This window comes from Procambarus clarkii, chromosome 84 (genome assembly GCF_040958095.1).
Source record: "Procambarus clarkii isolate CNS0578487 chromosome 84, FALCON_Pclarkii_2.0, whole genome shotgun sequence".
In the NCBI taxonomy this organism is placed as follows: Eukaryota; Metazoa; Arthropoda; class Malacostraca; order Decapoda; family Cambaridae; genus Procambarus; species Procambarus clarkii.
Window position 1 is genome coordinate 16,579,103 of NC_091233.1, and position 20,201 is coordinate 16,599,303.

Genomic DNA, 20,201 nt, shown 5'->3' on the forward strand with positions numbered 1-20,201 from the left:
TACTAGTGTCATGGTCAACACTAGTGTTATGGTCAACACCAGTGTCATGGTCAATACTAGTGTCATGGTCAACACCAGTGTCATGGTCAATACTAGTGTCATGGTCAACACTAGTGTCATGGTCAACACCAGTGTCATGGTCAACACCAGTGTCATGGTCAACACTAGTGTCATGGTCAACACCAGTGTCATGGTCAACACCAGTGTCATGGTCAACACCAGTGTCATGGTCAACACCAGTGTCATGGTCAACACCAGTGTCATGGTCAACACTAGTGTCATGGTCAACACCAGTAAGTGTCATGGTCAACACCAGTAAGTGTCATGGTCAACACCAGTAAGTGTCATGGTCAACACCAGTAAGTGTCATGGTCAACACCAGTGTCATGGTCAACACCAGTGTCATGGTCAATACTAGTGTCATGGTCAACACCAGTGTCATGGTCAACACCAGTGTCATGGTCAACACCAGTGTCATGGTCAACACCAGTGTCATGGTCAACACCAGTGTCATGGTCAACACTAGTGTCATGGTCAACACCAGTGTCATGGTCAACACCAGTGTCATGGTCAATATTAGTGTCATGGTCAACACCAGTGTCATGGTCAACACTAGTGTCATGGTCAACACCAGTAAGTGTCATGGTCAACACCAGTGTCATGGTCAACACTAGTGTCATGGTCAACACCAGTAAGTGTCATGGTCAACACCAGTGTCATGGTCAACACCAGTGTCATGGTCAATACTTGTGTCATGGTCAACACCAGTGTCATGGTCAACACTAGTGTCATGGTCAACACTAGTGTCATGGTCAATACTAGTGTCATGGTCAATACTAGTGTCATGGTCAGCACCAGTGTCATGGTCAATACTAGTGTCATGGTCAGCACCAGTGTCATGGTCAACACTAGTGTCATGGTCAACACCAGTGTCATGGTCAATACTAGTGTCATGGTCAACACCAGTGTCATGGTCAATACTAGTGTCATGGTCAACACTAGTGTCATGGTCAACACCAGTGTCATGGTCAACACCAGTGTCATGGTCAACACTAGTGTCATGGTCAACACTAGTGTCATGGTCAACACTAGTGTCATGGTCAACACCAGTGTCACGGTCAATACTAGTGTCATGGTCAATACTAGTGTCTTGGTCAATACTAGTGTCATGGTCAACACTAGTGTCATGGTCAATACTAGTGTCATGGTCAACACCAGTGTCATGGTCAATACTAGTGTCATGGTCAATACTAGTGTCATGGTCAATACTAGTGTCATGGTCAATACTAGTGTCATGGTCAATACTAGTGTCCTGGTCAATACTAGTGTCATGGTCAATACTAGTGTCATGGTCAATACTAGTGTCCTGGTCAACACCAGTAAGTGTCATGGTCAACACCAGTGTCATGGTCAACACTAGTGTCATGGTCAACACCAGTGTCATGGTCAACACTAGTGTCATGGTCAACACCAGTGTCATGGTCAACACCAGTAAGTGTCATGGTCAACACCAGTGTCATGGTCAACACCAGTGTCATGGTCAACACCAGTGTCATGGTCAATACTAGTGTCATGGTCAATACTAGTGTCCTGGTCAACACCAGTAAGTGTCATGGTCAACACCAGTGTCATGGTCAACACTACTGTCATGGTCAACACCAGTAAGTGTCATGGTCAATACTAGTGTCATGGTCAACACCAGTGTCATGGTCAACACTAGTGTCATGGTCAACACTAGTGTCATGGTCAACACTAGTGTCATGGTCAACACCAGTAAGTGTCATGGTCAACACCAGTGTCATGGTCAACACCAGTGTCATGGTCAATACTAGTGTCATGGTCAATACTAGTGTCCTGGTCAACACCAGTAAGTGTCATGGTCAACACCAGTGTCATGGTCAACACCAGTGTCATGGTCAACACTAGTGTCATGGTCAACACCAGTAAGTGTCATGGTCAATACTAGTGTCATGGTCAACACCAGTGTCATGGTAAACACCAGTGTCATGGTCAATACTAGTGTCATGGTCAACACTAGTGTTATGGTCAACACCAGTGTCATGGTCAATACTAGTGTCATGGTCAACACCAGTGTCATGGTCAATACTAGTGTCATGGTCAACACTAGTGTCATGGTCAACACCAGTGTCATGGTCAACACCAGTGTCATGGTCAACACTAGTGTCATGGTCAACACCAGTGTCATGGTCAACACCAGTGTCATGGTCAACACCAGTGTCATGGTCAACACCAGTGTCATGGTCAACACCAGTGTCATGGTCAACACTAGTGTCATGGTCAACACCAGTAAGTGTCATGGTCAACACCAGTAAGTGTCATGGTCAACACCAGTAAGTGTCATGGTCAACACCAGTAAGTGTCATGGTCAACACCAGTGTCATGGTCAACACCAGTGTCATGGTCAATACTAGTGTCATGGTCAACACCAGTGTCATGGTCAACACCAGTGTCATGGTCAACACCAGTGTCATGGTCAACACCAGTGTCATGGTCAACACCAGTGTCATGGTCAACACTAGTGTCATGGTCAACACCAGTGTCATGGTCAACACCAGTGTCATGGTCAATATTAGTGTCATGGTCAACACCAGTGTCATGGTCAACACTAGTGTCATGGTCAACACCAGTAAGTGTCATGGTCAACACCAGTGTCATGGTCAACACTAGTGTCATGGTCAACACCAGTAAGTGTCATGGTCAACACCAGTGTCATGGTCAACACCAGTAAGTGTCATGGTCAACACCAGTGTCATGGTCAACACTAGTGTCATGGTCAACACCAGTGTCGACTTTGCCTATGTCCCGAGTACTTATTTGCTGCTAGGTGAATAGGAGCATGAGATGTAAGGACACGTGGTGGAAGTTCTCGCTCTACCCAGAGACGGAACTCGGTTGTATGACTTTTAGCACGTCAGGGTGGTCCAGTGGTTAGCGGCTGGGATTCTCTCGGTCGCGGGTTCGAGTCTCCTCACAATTCTAGTTGGTTTTTTCTCATTAACCTCAGTTATATTAAGTAATGAAAGGTAATAATCGTGAGAAAACATTAGGTGCAAATGATAATAAAGCAGAAGGAAGGGACACGAGTACAAGGAGTCGGGATAGAAGAACAAGGCGCTGGGATAGGTCAAGGCGCTGGGATAGGACAAGGCGGTGGGATAGCAGGACAAGGCGCTGGGATAGGACAAGGCGGTGGGATAGCAGGACAAGGCGCTGGGATAGAAGAACAAGGCGCTGGGATGGAGGACAAAGCCCTAGGATACAGCGACAAAAAGCTGGGAAATGAGGAAAATTTGAGAGGAAATGAGGACGGTAATGTCTATTACACCCGTTCTCACCTGTCTGAACTACTTTATCACACCTCCCCCCACTCTTCTCCCGCCCCCCCCGTCCCATCTCTCTTCCTCTCCCCCCCCCCTCCCCCCCACACACCCCTCCCATCACCGTCTGAACAAGTTTGTGTAGTTGGTCGTGTTATTGTGATGGGAGAGGAGCCACGTTGACCCATTCTCTCTGGAGTAGTCATGGAGTGCCACGCCAGTTTTCTATGACGACCGTCACGCAGTAACTTAGATATTTCACCCTTGCTTCCCACGCTCATAAAACTATTTACTCCACATTTTGCTTTCCTATTACCGGGTACAGACAGCTTGTTAGGCTTACCGAAGTCACCTATGCCAACTATTGACCCTGCTTTAGGATGCAACCTACAACAGTTTACTAAAACTTTCAGATACCTTACTATCAGCATCAGTTGTTAGGAAAATGCGCTCACAACGTTTCAGTCCTGCAGCGGGAGTCGAACCTGGGACCTTCAGATTGTAACCAGACTGCGTTGTCTACCGCGCAACAGAACTCTATAAACCACTGACCGAATAAAAATGCACTGAATCAAAAGGAAGTTTTGAAGTTAATGGTCATAATATAATATATTTAATATGAGAAAAAGCTTTACCTATGGGAAGATGAATATAGAAGGGCAGCAGAGTAGGCAGCAGCAGCAGGAGCAGGATACATAAAGGGAGCAGAAGACACAGCAGCAGCAGCAGCAGCAGCAGGAGGATACATAAAGGAAGCAGAAGACACAGCAGCAGTAGCAGCAGCAGCAGGAGTATACATAAAGGGAGCAGAAGACACAGCAGCAGTAGCAGCAGCAGCAGCAGCAGGATACATAATGGGAGCAGAAGACACAGCAGCAGCAGTAACAGCACCAGCAGCAGTAACAGCAGCAGCAGCAGCAGTAACAGCAGCAGCAGCAGCAGTAACAGCAGCAGCAGTAACAGCAGCAGCAGCACCACCAGACAACAAGATCAGCAAGAAGCGACTATTGACAGCATCAAAAAGCCACGAAAATCTGCCTGAATGAGATTGCTATTGGCCGAGGGGGGGCGAGGCGGTGTGGACACGACGATACACGATCACAATGCATAGTTGATTGACCGAGGGAGGGGTAGGGGCGGGAGGAGGTAGGCCAAGGTAGGGAGGTAAGAATGTAGGAAAGACAGGGAGGGAAAGTGAGACAGGAAGGGAAAGGGAGACAGATGCCGTCACTCACTTATGACAGAGTCCAAGAGGCCACGGAATCCTGTACACCAGCTGACACCTCCGCCACTGACAGTAACAGTACCAACACCATACTGACAGCAACAGTACCAACACCATACTGACAGTACCAACACCATACTGACAGTAACAGTACCAACACCATACTGACAGTAACAGTACCAACACCATACTGACAGTAACAGTACCAACACCATACTGACAGTAACAGTACCAACACCATACTGACAGCAACAGTACCAACACCATACTGACAGTAACAGTACCAACACCATACTGACAGTAACAGTACCAACACCATACTAACAGTAACAGTACCAACACCATACTGACAGTACCAACACCATACTGACAGCAACAGTACCAACACCATACTGACAGTAACAGTACCAACACCATACTGACAGTAACAGTACCAACACCATACTAACAGTAACAGTACCAACACCATACTGACAGTACCAACACCATACTGACAGCAACAGTACCAACACCATACTGACAGTAACAGTACCAACACCATACTGACAGCAACAGTACCAACACCATACTGACAGTAACAGTACCAACACCATACTGACAGTAACAGTACCAACACCATACTGACAGTAACAGTACCAACACCATACTGACAGTAACAGTACCAACACCATACTGACAGTAACAGTACCAACACCATACTGACAGTACCAACACCATACTGACAGTAACAGTACCAACACCATACTGACAGTAACAGTACCAACACCATACTGACAGTACCAACACCATACTGACAGCAACAGTACCAACACCATACTGACAGTAACAGTACCAACACCATACTGACAGTAACAGTACCAACACCATACTAACAGTAACAGTACCAACACCATACTGACAGCAACAGTACCAACACCATACTGACAGTAACAGTACCAACACCATACTGACAGTAACAGTACCAACACCATACTGACAGTACCAACACCATACTGACAGTAACAGTACCAACACCATACTGACAGTAACAGTACCAACACCATACTGACAGTAACAGTACCAACACCATACTGACAGTAACAGTACCAACACCATACTGACAGTAACAGTACCAACACCATACTGACAGTAACAGTACCAACACCATACTGAACAGTAACAGTACCAACACCATACTGACAGTAACAGTACCAACACCATACTGACAGTAACAGTACCAACACCATACTGACAGTAACAGTACCAACACCATACTGACAGTAACAGTACCAACACCATACTGACAGTAACAGTACCAACACCATACTGACAGTAACAGTACCAACACCATACTGACAGTAACAGTACCAACACATACTGACAGTAACAGTACCAACACCATACTGACAGTAACAGTACCAACACCATACTGACAGTAACAGTACCAACACCATACTGACAGTAACAGTACCAACACCATACTGACAGCAACAGTACCAACACCATACTGACAGTACCAACACCATACTGACAGTAACAGTACCAACACCATACTGACAGTAACTGTACCAACACCATACTGACAGTACCAACACCATACTGACAGTAACAGTACCAACACCATACTGACAGTAACAGTACCAACACCATACTGACAGTACCAACACCATACTGACAGTAACAGTACCAACACCATACTGACAGTAACAGTACCAACACCATACTGGCAGTAACAGTACCAACACCATACTGACAGTAACAGTACCAACACCATACTGACAGTAACAGTACCAACACCATACTGACAGTAACAGTACCAACACCATACTGACAGTAACAGTACCAACACCATACTGACAGTAACAGTACCAACACCATACTAACAGTAACAGTACCAACACCATACTGACAGTACCAACACCATACTGACAGTAACAGTACCAACACCATACTGACAGTAACAGTACCAACACCATACTGACAGTAACAGTACCAACACCATACTGACAGTAACAGTACCCAACACCATACTGACAGTAACAGTACCAACACCATACTGACAGTAACAGTACCAACACCATACTGACAGTAACAGTACCAACACCATACTGACAGTAAGTACCAACACCATACTGACAGTAACAGTACCAACACCATACTGACAGTAACCAAGTACCAACACCATACTGACAGTAGCAGTACCAACACCATAACTGACAGTAACAGTACCAACACCATACTGACAGTACACCAACACCATACCACTGACAGTAACAGTATCCAACACCATACTGACAGTACCAACACCATACTGACAGTAACAGTAGCCAACACCATACTAACAGTAACAGTTAACCAAGCACCATACTGACAGTAGCACATGTACCAACACCATACTGACAGTAACAGTACTACAACACCAATACTGACAGTAACAGTACCAACACCATACTGACAGCAACAGTACCAACACCATACTGACAGTACCACCACACCATACTGACAGTAACAGTACCAACACCATACTGACAGTAACTGTACCAACACCATACTGACAGTACCAACACCATACTGACAGTAACAGTACCACACCATACTGACAGTAACAGTACCAACACCATACTGACAGTACCGAACACCATACTGACAGTAACAGTACCAACACCATACTGACAGTACAGTGACAGCAAAAGTACCAAACACATACTACAGTAACAGTACCAACACCATACTGACAGTAACAGTACCGACAACCATACTGACAGTAACAGTACCAACACCATACTGACAGTAACAGTACCAACACCATACTGACAGTACCAACACATACTAACAGTAACAGTACCAACACACTGACAGTACAGTACCAACACCATACTAACAGTAACAGTACCAACACCATACTGACACAGTAAACAGGACCAACACCATACTGACAGTAACAGTACCAACACCATACTGACAGTAACAGTACCCAACACCATACTGACAGTAACAGTACCATACCATACTACAGTAACAGTACACCCATACTGACAGTAACAAGTACCGACACCATACTGACAGTAACAGTACCAACACCATACTGACAGTAACAGTACCAACACCATACTGACAGTAACAGTACCAACACCATACTGACAGTAACAGTACCAACACCATACTGACAGTACCAACACCATACTGACAGTAACAGTACCAACACCATACTGACAGTACCAACACCATACTGACAGTAACAGTACCAACACCATACTAACAGTAACAGTACCAACACCATACTGACAGTAACAGTACCAACACCATACTGACAGTAACAGTACCAACACCATACTGACAGTAACAGTACCAACACCATACTGACAGTACCAACACCATACTGACAGTAACAGTACCAACACCATACTGACAGTAACAGTACCAACACCATACTGACAGTAACAGTACCAACACCATACTGACAGTAACAGTACCAACACCATACTGACAGTAACAGTACCAACACCATACTGACAGTAACAGTACCAACACCATAATAACAGTAACAGTACCAACACCATACTGACAGTACCAACACCATACTGACAGTAACAGTACCAACACCATACTGACAGTAACAGTACCAACACCATACTGACAGTAACAGTACCGACACCATACTGACAGTAACAGTACCAACACCATACTAACAGTAACAGTACCAACACCATACTGACAGTACCAACACCATACTAACAGTAACAGTACCAACACCATACTGACAGTACCAACACCATACTGACAGTAACAGTACCAACACCATACTGACAGTAACAGTACCAACACCATACTGACAGTAACAGTACCAACACCATACTGACAGTAACAGTACCAACACCATACTGACAGTAACAGTACCAACACCATACTGACAGTAACAGTACCAACACCATACTGACAGCAACAGTACCAACACCATACTGACAGTAACAGTACCAACACCATACTGACAGTAACAGTACCGACACCATACTGACAGTAACAGTACCAACACCATACTGACAGTAACAGTACCAACACCATACTGACAGTACCAACACCATACTGACAGTAACAGTACCAACACCATACTGACAGTAACAGTACCAACACCATACTAACAGTAACAGTACCAACACCATACTAACAGTAACAGTACCAACACCATACTGACAGTAACAGTACCAACACCATACTGACAGTAACAGTACCCACACCATACTGACAGTAACAGTACCAATACCATACTAACAGTAACAGTACCAACACCATAATGACAGTACCAACACCATACTGACAGTAACGGTACCAACACCATACTGACAGTAACAGTACCAACACCATACTGACAGTAACAGTACCAATACCATACTAACAGTAACAGTACCAACACCATACTGACAGTACCAACACCATACTGACAGTAACAGTACCAATACCATACTAACAGTAACAGTACCAACACCATACTGACAGTACCAACACCATACTGACAGTACCAACACCATACTGACAGTAACAGTACCAACACCATACTGACAGTAACAGTACCAACACCATACTAACAGTAACAGTACCAACACCATACTAACAGTAACAGTACCAACACCATACTGACAGTAACAGTACCAACACCATACTGACAGTACCAACACCATACTGACAGTAACAGTACCAACACCATACTGACAGTAACAGTACCAACACCATACTGACAGTAGCAGTACAAATAGTTAACAATACAATATTGTACTTACTGTCTACAGCTCCAAATTCTTACCTGAAACATAAGGAAAGACTATTATGAGTCAAGGGTTAAATTGGATTATAAAATGGAGACGACAGAATTTAGGTTCTGAAGGAGAGAATTGGATCGTTCCCTAGTAGAAGCTGTCAAGGATAATCATTGGTAAACAAGAATAAATGATAATAACGAGGCAATAGAAGCCAAAAAAATCAATATAGTTTATAAATAACTTATCATTTCTCTATATATATTTTCGTGTCTAACTAACTTTTTCTCCACTTATATATAGTTTCCCTTTCTACACTTAATTTTTATTGCATAAATCCTCTCCTTTATATAAAATATTTATAGTCTCAACTATTTTTTTCGCCTAATTCCTTCCATTTACATATTACCCTCATTTAAAGAATCTCCTTTGTAATTCACTGGTATATATAATGCTACTTTTGTAGCATTATATATACCATTATAATGTTTTATATATACCATTATATACATTATATATTAATGTTCCTTCATTCTCCTTGTTTCTCTATTATCTTGAGCTTACTTAAGATACACCAAGTGAGATAAGATCAACAGAACTGTGTTTAAGGCCTCCAAGCTGGCCGAAATATCCAAAGAATTACTTAAACTTAAGCTCTCGGACGCAGGTTCAAATCCTCGTCAGGGCCCTTGTGGATTTGTTTACCTAAACTTAAAGTTGCCAAGCCTAACCAGGTTTTATCATAACCTAGCCTAACCTAGTCTAATCCTAGCCTAGCCTAACCAAGCATAGCATATACCAGCCTAGTCTAGCCAAGCCTAACCTAACTCCATGCTAGTCTAGCTTAGCTTACCCTAGTCTAACTTATCCTAAAAGAAGCAATTCAAATTCTAAATCCATGATACCCTAAGGCCTCAGACTACTTATGGACAATTGAGTTTATCTGAAAATGTAAATAAATCAACAGTAAAGTATTTATCTTGTAAATATTTACGTTTCAAAACATTCAAGTACGACACTAAACAAACATTAAGTACACTACCGGACATTAAGTACGATATCAAACATTTAGTACGATATCAACAATATGTACAATATCAAACATTTATTACGATATCAACAAAAAGTGCGATATCAAACATTTATACATTTATTACAATATCAAACAATAAGTACGATATCAAACATTTAGTACAATATCAAACATCAAACAATATTTCCCCATTCCCCACATCACTGTAACCATTTTTACTACAAACTGTCTAAATCACTGTAACACTGTAATCAAAAGACTGTGCCTAGAGTACAAATCTATCTGAACATTCGTTTTGCATTTCAATATCTGAATATACTTATATGTAAAGGAATGATAAACTCTGCGGCCATTTGGTTATACATTTCACGTAAAGTGACTTTGTGAAGTTGGGGGGAGGTGTGGAAGGCGATTTCTCTTCAAGAGAGGCATAATGGCAGACGCCAACTTCCCTATGTAATGCTCCATAAACCCACCAATTATCTTGTAAAGTTGCCTGAAGCTAGCCTATTTATCTTCCGAGCTTGGACAGACAGACAGACATGGGTGCTTGAGTCTCTCTCTCTCTCTCTCTCTCACATTCTCCATCCTTCCCATTCTTCTTTCCTCCCTTATATTCTCCCTCCCTGTCATATTACCTCCCTCCCTATTCTCCCTTTCTCCCTACTTCCCTCCATTCTATTATTCCTACCTCTCTTCCCCATTTTCTCTCCCTTTATCTTTCTCGTTCTCTCTACAAATGGGTAAAACATCCTCGAGTAACGTTGAATGACCGTTATAGACGTTGAATCGTAATAGCTGGCATATCTGGTGGTAATACTCTACGGATCATCAAACCCACGTTTCAATACCCTCAAGGAGTCGTTGCATTTCACAATGGGAGTCAATCTTAATTAAGGAGAGGCTTGGGGTTCGACTCCCATCACCTTATGACACTCCCAAAAACTCTTTTCCCCTCACTCACTCTCTCTCTCTCTCTCTCTCTCTCTCTCAGAAAATATATTATGACAAAATAAATATTGCTCAAAAACTCTACTGAAAGAAATCCCCCAACTTCAGAGGTCATCAAAATCGCAGAGGGTACGAACTGATATTCCTTAAAGTGAGGCGATTTACCAGACCTCTGACCAGGCTATAAGACTCAAAAACCACCTATGTGTAATCCTAAAATGTTGGGTGATGTGTCTGGACTCCGACTTCGGACAGACAAATGGGCCTTCAGTGCTTCCTTGTGTTCAATATGTGGCCTTCTTCCTCGTTCTTATATCCTTAGTTGCTCTACCTTTATCATTGTCTTGATATCAATGGATCACGTAATGAGTTTCTCTTAATAACAGACGAGGGATCAGTGGATCGCTTCAAGCGAAGCGATATAAATTAATGAGTTAGTTATGTTGAAGCTCCAACATATACACCAGTAAGTCTTCTGTAAACGACTTACAGTGTTTAGTAAGTGCCAAATGCATTTAAGTGCACCATAAAGTGCGCACTGGTGCTTAGTAAGTCTTAGTAGGCTTACTAAGAAGAATAAGTCTTATTCCTCTATAGAGATTGAAGCTTGAGAATGGTCCAGGACGGACCGAAACGTCGTCGTCCCTTCACCTTCTAGTGTGTAGTCTGGTCAACTTGAGGATTAATTTGAATTCCATTGTTGCACTACGAGTCCACTCGACTAGTTGTAGGTCATTTGTAACAAGCAGGTGTAACAGCATGTCGGCCCTTAAGACTGTGGTACAGCCAAACTACATGTTAAGAAATTGTTAAGAAATAAAACTCAAGGTTCGTTATACACAGTCCAGTACTGACGCAGCAACTGTTGTCTATAATCAGCCTCAAACCATTCTTGATACGGAATTAGATGTTCTTCATCGTCCCATCTAAACCCCAACTTTTCGAACCATTCTTAGTATAATCTCTAGTGCCAAGTTAAGACGTTTGTCTCACCAGTGTTAAGTAACACTTGTTGCTTTAATAATAAAGCAACTTGCTAAATATTATTTGTTGTTGTTTATAGAGTATTACCTATCGTTGGGGACAGGAAGCCTGTGTATATATATTATTCTGTATTGCATATTATTTTATTATTTTGTAATCCACTGTATTATATTGAATTATTATGTGTTTAATATATATATACATATATATATATATATATATATATATATATATATATATATATATATATATATATATATATATATATATATATATATATATATATAAGAGCATTAGTTGAAAGGAAACGTGCTCAACTATTTCTGTCTCGCCCGGGGATCGAACGCTGGATCACCAATTTGAGTAGAGAATGAAGCCAACTGAACTACGAGACGGTACAGTAATACACATCTTAAAGTTAAGCTTCCAGTACAGTATCAATCAACACACAATACACAATACAGTCACTAAGACTATGGCGGAGCGGAAAATTACACACCCAGTCCACACGTCTGAAAAATACAAGAATTGGCGACGTATCGGTTCGTCTTGGACCGTCCTGGTCCGTTAACAAGACGGTCCGTTCTGGACCATTAACAAGACGGTCCATCCTGGTCCGTTAACAAGACGGTCCGTTCTGGACCATTAACAAGACGGTCCATCCTGGTCCGTTAACAAGACGGTCCGTTCTGGACCATTAACAAGACGGTCCATCCTGGTCCGTTAACAAGACGGTCCGTTCTGGACCATTAACAAGACGGTCCATCCTGGTCCGTTAACAAGACGGTCCGGTCTGGACCATTAACAAGACGGTCCGTCCTGGACCTTCCTGGTCCGTTAACAAGACGGTCCGTTCTGGACCATTAACAAGACGGTCTGTCCTGGTCCGTCCTGGATCAAACGTGATTACTTCCTGTATTTTCAGATGTCTGTATGGGTCGAGTGCCGTACAGAATACATAATATGATTAACTTTTTTTATTTTGAATTTCACAAACTTTTTGTATTCAAGTGTATCATTTCTCATTATACAGTACTTCGTTGCATTGTTTTGATTTGATTTGTAGTTTCGTACTGTAATTTTTTTTATTCAGTTACAGTGACTTTTATTCAAATGTATTCTGTTTTATTTTGTATCCCATTATATTGTTTAGTGCTCCATTTTATTTTTGTAATATTCCATTGTATTATTTTGAATTCATTGTATTATTTTTTATCCCGATGTATTTTTCTTTTTCGCTTTATTTCCCTCATGCAAATATAACACTAATAATAGTAACAAGAATACATGCAAAAAAAAAAAACGTTTTAAATTAATAATATAAAACAGAAACAAAGCGTGACCGAATGTTGACGTAACTCTGGGCCTTTTATAGAGCACACAATACCTACATTAATGCCTTTTGTAGAGTCAAGAATAAAAGCTCGCCCCGAGATATTGCAGTCTGGTGCTTTTATGGTCTCGTAAAGAAGGCTGCTGGCTCAGGGATTACCTCATTAATCCATGAAAAAACACCCTGGCTTTTTTGCAAATATTAAACCAGCGGGTTAAATGCACTAATTAAACTTGATATTTATTTTTATTTGCCGATGAAGAGGTTAAAACTCACTAATCAAGTAGTTATTATTTAGCAAAGCAAAGTTTAAAACTAATTTAATTTTTTTTATTTAGCCATGCAGAGTTTAAAAACAAATAAAATTTAATTTTAATTTAGCTATGCGCCGATTTATAACATGAGTACAAGAGCTTCAGTGACAACAGTGTTGGACTTACGCCTCATTGGTTGTACCTCTTTTCAAAATATTTAAATGTTATTGAAAGTTTCCAGAGCGAAATAGAATTATTTCTGCGCAATTTCTGCAACAGAGTTAATTCTATCATACGAATATTGGAAGAATATAGGAATTAAGGCACCTGCAGAACACTTATTGGGCTGAACGATGCTGCTCCTATATATATATCCACCCATAATCCTATATTATATATATATATATATATATATATATATATATATATATATATATATATATATATATATATATATATATATATATATATATATATATATATATATACACACCAGGAACCCCTCAGCCAAGACGACGGTCCTGGGAACAATGCACCCAGACGTGCACCCAGAGGAACGTGTCGGGTTTGTGACGAATCTCACGGCCTTGGAAACGATGGAACCCTACTTCAACACAACGGCTGTGAGGGTTCACGGACGGAACCTGTAGAGAGAGAAGGCCCACAGGTCCCCCCGGCACCCCCACACATCCCAGCAAACTTCATGTCATCAGATGACCTCCTGGGGGCCATCAAAGCATCCACCACCAGAACTCTTCCCCACATTCCTGAAGCAGCGCGCCCATTTGCAACAGGGAAATATACAGACCTTTTATGGAAAGTGAATGAACGGTTTGAAAATCTTAATGCCGCTGCCACCATCAAAGCATGGCATAATTTGCTCCTGTTTGGCAATATTTGCTTAGGCGTACCTGCAAGAGGAGGCAAGTCACTAGCCTCATCAGTCACTAGGGCAATAAATAATTACCCTAGAGCTGACAACTTGATCCCCATCCCTCCTCAACGCCAAAACCGTCGTGGAAGACCCAAGAGTTCCAATGATAATATTAAGCTTGGAACACAAGTGACCAAAAAAAATTGAAGAGGGCAACACAGTAGGAGCAATTAGGTTACTTACCAGTGAAGAAACAATCGCCCCTAGAAATACTGCTACTGCCGACTCACTGAGAGAGAAGCACCCTCCTAGAGCACCATGGGAACCCTCTGCTCGGGACACAAATGTCCCAGACATGGGACCTCTATTCCTCCAAGCGTCAGAGGTATACAAAACCATCATGTCATTTCCACCAGGCTCAGCAGGGGGATACACTGGAGTAAGACCTCAGCACCTCAAGGAGATAACAAACCCAGTCCTCGGCGAAGTTGCCGAGACACTGCTGTCAGAGATCACGAAGTTTGTCAACGACTGTCTCTCCGGGTTGATCCCAGATACAATTAAACCCTTCTTCTTCGGAGCATCCCTTTGTGCCCTTAAGAAGAAGGATGGTGGAGTCAGACCCATTGCCGTGGGTAACACACTTCGGCGCCTTGTTGCTAGGGCAGCTGTCAGAAACATCTGCACGGAAGCTGCAACGATGTTTCGACTCCATCAACTTGGTTTTGGTGTCCCCCATGGCTGTCAAGCACCTCCCAGAATATAAGTCATTAATTAAATTAGACTTTAAACATGCCTTCAACCAGGTAAAATGGGATGTGGTATTGGAAGCAGTTCGAACAAACTTTCCTTCTCTACTCCCCTTCGTCTCAGCAGGGTACAGTAGGGAATCAACACTGTTGTTTGGGGAACATGAAGTTGTTTCCGCAGAAGGTGTCCAGCAGGGAGACCCACTTGCCCCTTTTCCTTTTCTGCATGGCAGCTAAGGAGGTCACAAGCAGGTTGACCAGCGAACTCAACATCTGGTTCCTGGACGATGGCACCCTGGCAAGGACACAAGAGTCCCTGCTAGAAGATCTACAGCTGGTGAAATCTAAGGAAGAGGAGTTACGCCTCACCATAAACCCATCAAAGTGTGAAATCATCTCATGTAGCCAGCCAATCATAGATACAGTACGAATCATATTGCCAGGAGCCCCAGTGATCGCTCCCCACCAAGTGTGCTGCTAGGGGCACCTCTGGGCTTACCTCCTCATTGAGGTAATCCTCAAAGAAAAGCTAAACGACCTGAGGAGGATGGAGGAAAGAACAGGGGCTTTGGATGCCCACGATGCTTGTTTCCTTCTCAAAAGGTGCCTGACTTTGCCCAGACTTACCTATTTCCTAAGGTGTGCTCCCTCCTTGACAGTCAAAAATTAATGGAATATGACTCACTCCTAAAAGCAATAACTGTGAAAGTGTTAAACCTCTCCCTGCATGATGGCCAGTGGGACCAAGCAACGCTCCCAGTTAGACTCGGGGGTTTAGGTATTGGCAAGGCGATACAGCATTACCAACATTCTTATCCTTGACCAGGTTGAATTAGTTAATGAATGAACTAATTAGTTATTAGTGCTACAGGTGAATTAGTTAATGAAATACTACCAGAATACCTAAGAGACTCCATAGGGATTCATGATCCCAAATTCGCAGAAGGAGCCGGTAAGTGGGACACTCTTGTCAATTCTCACCCTCGACCAACTTTTCCAAATGACTGCAAACAGTCCAAATGGGACAGCCCCATAGTAGAGAATATTGCCACAGCATTGCTGGAGACAGCTTCTGGGAAGGACAGAGCACATCTCCTAGCTGTGCAAGCTCCCCATGCCAGGGACTTCCTGTTGGCAGTCTCTAATTCCTCCTTGGGCACCCGCCTGGACCATCGGGTCCTAAATATTGGGGTTGCCCTACCCCTTGCCGCCCCTATCTCCACCGAACACCGGTATATTTGCGGCCATGCACGGGCAGACCAATGCGGCAGCCATGGTCTCATCTGTCGTAAGACATAGGGAATGATTGTCAGACACGAAGCAGTCAATGACATCATCAAGAGAAGTTTGGCTACAGCTGGGTGTCCAGCATAAAGGGAACCTCAGTTGTGCAGACCTGACAACAGCCAAAAACGCACAGATGGAGTCACCCTGCAGCCATGGAGGGAAGGTAAACAGGTCGTATGGGATTACACATGTGTGTCTACATTGGCTTATACCTATCTACCTTATAGCACAGTTGAGGGAGGTGGGGCAGCCACCTTCAAAGAGGCCCAAAAAACCAACAGGTACTGGTACCTAGAACGTTGTTACAGGTTTGTGCCAATAGGATCTGAGACTCTGGGCGCCTGGGGTAAATGTGCACTTAAGTTCCTAAAGGAAGTGGGCGAGGACCTCATTAGGAAAACTAAAGACACAAAAGTGACCAGTTTCCTGTTCAGGATGGACCGAAACATCGTGGTTTCTTCATTTTATGTGTGGTTTGTTCATCATACCTCTTGAACACCGCGAGTGGTCGGCCATTTATATCCCATATGTGTACAGGGAGAGTGTTGAACACTCTCGGGCCTCTGATGTTGATAATAATTCTCTCTCAGCGTACCTATTGCACTTCTGCTTTTCAATAGGACTATTTTGCACACCTTGCCTGTTATTTCCTGGTTTAATGTGGAGTTATTTTCTCGTGCTGATTTGGAATGAGTCCCTCTAATATTTTCCAAATGTAAATTATTTTGTGTCAGAGGGGGCCTGGCGGCTGAGCGGACAGCGCTCGGTTTTCGTAGTCCTAAAATTCCGGGCTCGATCCCCAGTGGAAATGGAAACAAATGGGGCAGAATTTCATCCTGATGCTTCTGTTCATCCTAGCAGTAAATAGGTACCTGGGAGTTAGACATCTGCTACGGGCTGCTTCCTGGGGGTGTGTAACAAAAAGGTGGCCTGGTCGAGGACCGGGCCACGGGGACGCTAAGGACCCGAATTCATCATAAAATAACATCAAGAACTTCTTGCATGGATGTAACTATGCCTCAACATGTGTATGCCATTACGATGTCATCAGCTTGTCACGTGATGTCATCAGCCAACTGTCCACCTAGCATGATATCACATGTGGTATGCTTACCGTGTGTGTTCCTTGCATAGTTGCCATGTGCACGTGTTGAGAACATCTTCCTATGCCAGTGGGTTCCCCTCCTGTTCCCTGGCCACTCTTCCATCATATATAAGTAGGGTAAATTACGACTATGACCATAGGGTAAATTATGACTTCGACCGTACGGTAAATTAAGACTACGACCGTAGGGTAAATTACAACTACGACCGTAGGGTAAATTATGACTACGACCGTAGGGTAAATTATGACTACGACCGTAGGGTAAATTATGACTGCAACCGACCGTAGAGTAAATTATGACTGCAACCGACCGTAGGGTAAATTATGACTGCAACCGACCGTAGGGTAAATTATGACTGCAAACGACCATAGGGTAAATTATGACTACGACCGTAGGGTAAATTACAACTACGACCGTAGGGTAAATTACAACTACGACCGTAGGGTAAATTATGACTACGACCATGCACAACACCTGTGGTGCTGTTTGTTTATGTTTGGTATGTGTGTGTGTGAGACAAGTGTGTGATGAGTGTGTGACGAGTGTGTGACGAGTGTGTGATGAGTGTGTGACGAGTGTGTGATGAGTGTGTGACAAGTGTGTGACAAGTGTGTGATGAGTGGGTACAGTTCTCAGTGATCTGCTAATCATTCTCACCTACCCAACATGTACAACAGGTGTTGGCTGAGATAAGGAACAGCAATGGTGAATATGTGCCTCAGTTGTGGAGTAACAGGCGCTGCACCTTTGTCAGTAATGTGCAGCACTTTTGATAAACATATACACATATTATATAATTTTTAGTAAATATCATTTAATACATCTATAACAGATTTTGTTCATTATAAATAACATTTAGTACATCTATTACACAAGGTTCCCACCTTTGAAAATAACATCGACTACATTTATTGCAGATTATCCACCTTGGAAAATGAAATTTTGTACATCTATTACAGATTTTTTCTTTAAAAAATAACATTTAGTACATCTATTCCTTAAAAACACATTAATTTAGAACATGTATTACAGATTTTTCCCCTTGGAAAATAGCGTTTAGAACATCTATTGCAGATATTTGTCCTTAAAAATAACATTTAGAACATCTAATACAGATGTTTCTCCTTATTTTCCCCTTGGAAAATAGCGTTTAGAACATCTATTGCAGATATTTGTCCTTAAAAATAACATTTAGAACATCTAATACAGATGTTTCTCCTTAAAAATAACATTTAGAACATCCATTACGGATCTAGCTCTTTAAAGGAATATACAACAAAGAACAATTACTAAAACAATTACAACAATGAACATAGACATGTATACGTGAATATCTGAACAAGAACTGTCACTCAAGCTGTCAACTAAGCACTTGAATCAGCCTTTACCGATACTCTTGCTTGGATTGTCACCTGCCTAAGCTGTCATATGACAAGCATCAGCCTACAATTGTGTCATAAATGAAGCTGTCATGAGAGCTCCTGACTAGGAAATTTGATGTGTTTTCATCTGTTTCAATTTTGTCACCGGGTCATGTCACTTGAAGGTCATTTCGGAGTGTCCACCCTAAGGTGACACCTGAAGGTGTTGTGTTCGGGTGTCACATGAATGTGTCACCCGAGGGTGTTATCTCTTGGTGTCACCTGAGGGTGTCAGCTGAAGGATCCCAAAGTATACAAATGTCAACAATGAAAGCTAAACATAAACACGGACAAAGCTCAGGTCAAGACATTCACTACACCAATTGATTCCGTTCTCATCAATTGCCCATTTTAAAATGATTTTCTACAATTCTCATTTCAATCATTGTCATTGGTGATGATGCGACACAGAGAAGCAACGCTCTCGACATAGCTGAGAGAGCACACCCTGCAAACACACAATGCAACCACAACGTTACTTTTAACGCAACAACATAACCACAGTTTGAATGTTACTTTGATGCAATGTAATGACAACGTTAATGTTACTTTGCTGCAATGTTGCAACAACGTAACCACAATGTTAATGTTACCTTGCTACAACGTTCCAACAACGTTAATGTTACCTCGCTGCAACGTTGCAACAGCGTAACGATAACATACATGTTACCTCGTTGCAACAAAGTAACCACAACATTAACGCTACTTTGAGACAATGTTGCAACACCTTTGCCACAACGCTAATGTTATTATTGCTGTAATAGTGCAACAGCGTAATCACAAAAGATGATTTTTTACTCTGCCGCAAGATTGCAGTAACATAACCGCAACTTTGTTGTTACTTTGACATAACGTTCGAAGAACGTTTAAAAAAGAAACTTTGTGGTTAGATGTGTGCGCGTGTCGGGGCAAGGAG

The 20,201-nt window shown here is 42.5% G+C and overlaps 3 protein-coding genes across 3 annotated transcripts in view; 1 reads left to right on the forward strand and 2 right to left on the reverse strand.

Moving 5' to 3' along the window:
- Nucleotides 1-682: 682 nt before the first annotated feature.
- On the reverse strand, nucleotides 683-1,390 carry LOC138358587 (clumping factor A-like). Its single transcript, XM_069316655.1, has one exon. It carries the CDS (start codon nucleotides 1,388-1,390, stop codon nucleotides 683-685), a length of 708 nt encoding a protein of 235 aa, XP_069172756.1.
- Nucleotides 1,391-3,321: 1,931 nt separating this feature from the next.
- Nucleotides 3,322-4,380, forward strand: LOC138358588 (osteocalcin 2-like). The gene is made up of 2 exons (XM_069316656.1): nucleotides 3,322-3,330; nucleotides 3,994-4,380. The coding sequence occupies exons 1-2, from the start codon at nucleotides 3,322-3,324 to the stop codon at nucleotides 4,378-4,380; spliced, it is 396 nt and encodes a 131-aa protein (XP_069172757.1).
- A 15,293-nt stretch (nucleotides 4,381-19,673) lies between these two features.
- LOC138358589 (uncharacterized) overlaps nucleotides 19,674-20,201 on the reverse strand; it is a 53,304-nt gene continuing 52,776 nt past the window's right edge. The window contains exon 4 of the mRNA XM_069316657.1: nucleotides 19,674-19,733. Within this exon, the coding sequence (XP_069172758.1) occupies nucleotides 19,674-19,733 (60 nt within the window). The remainder of the gene's footprint in view (nucleotides 19,734-20,201) is intronic.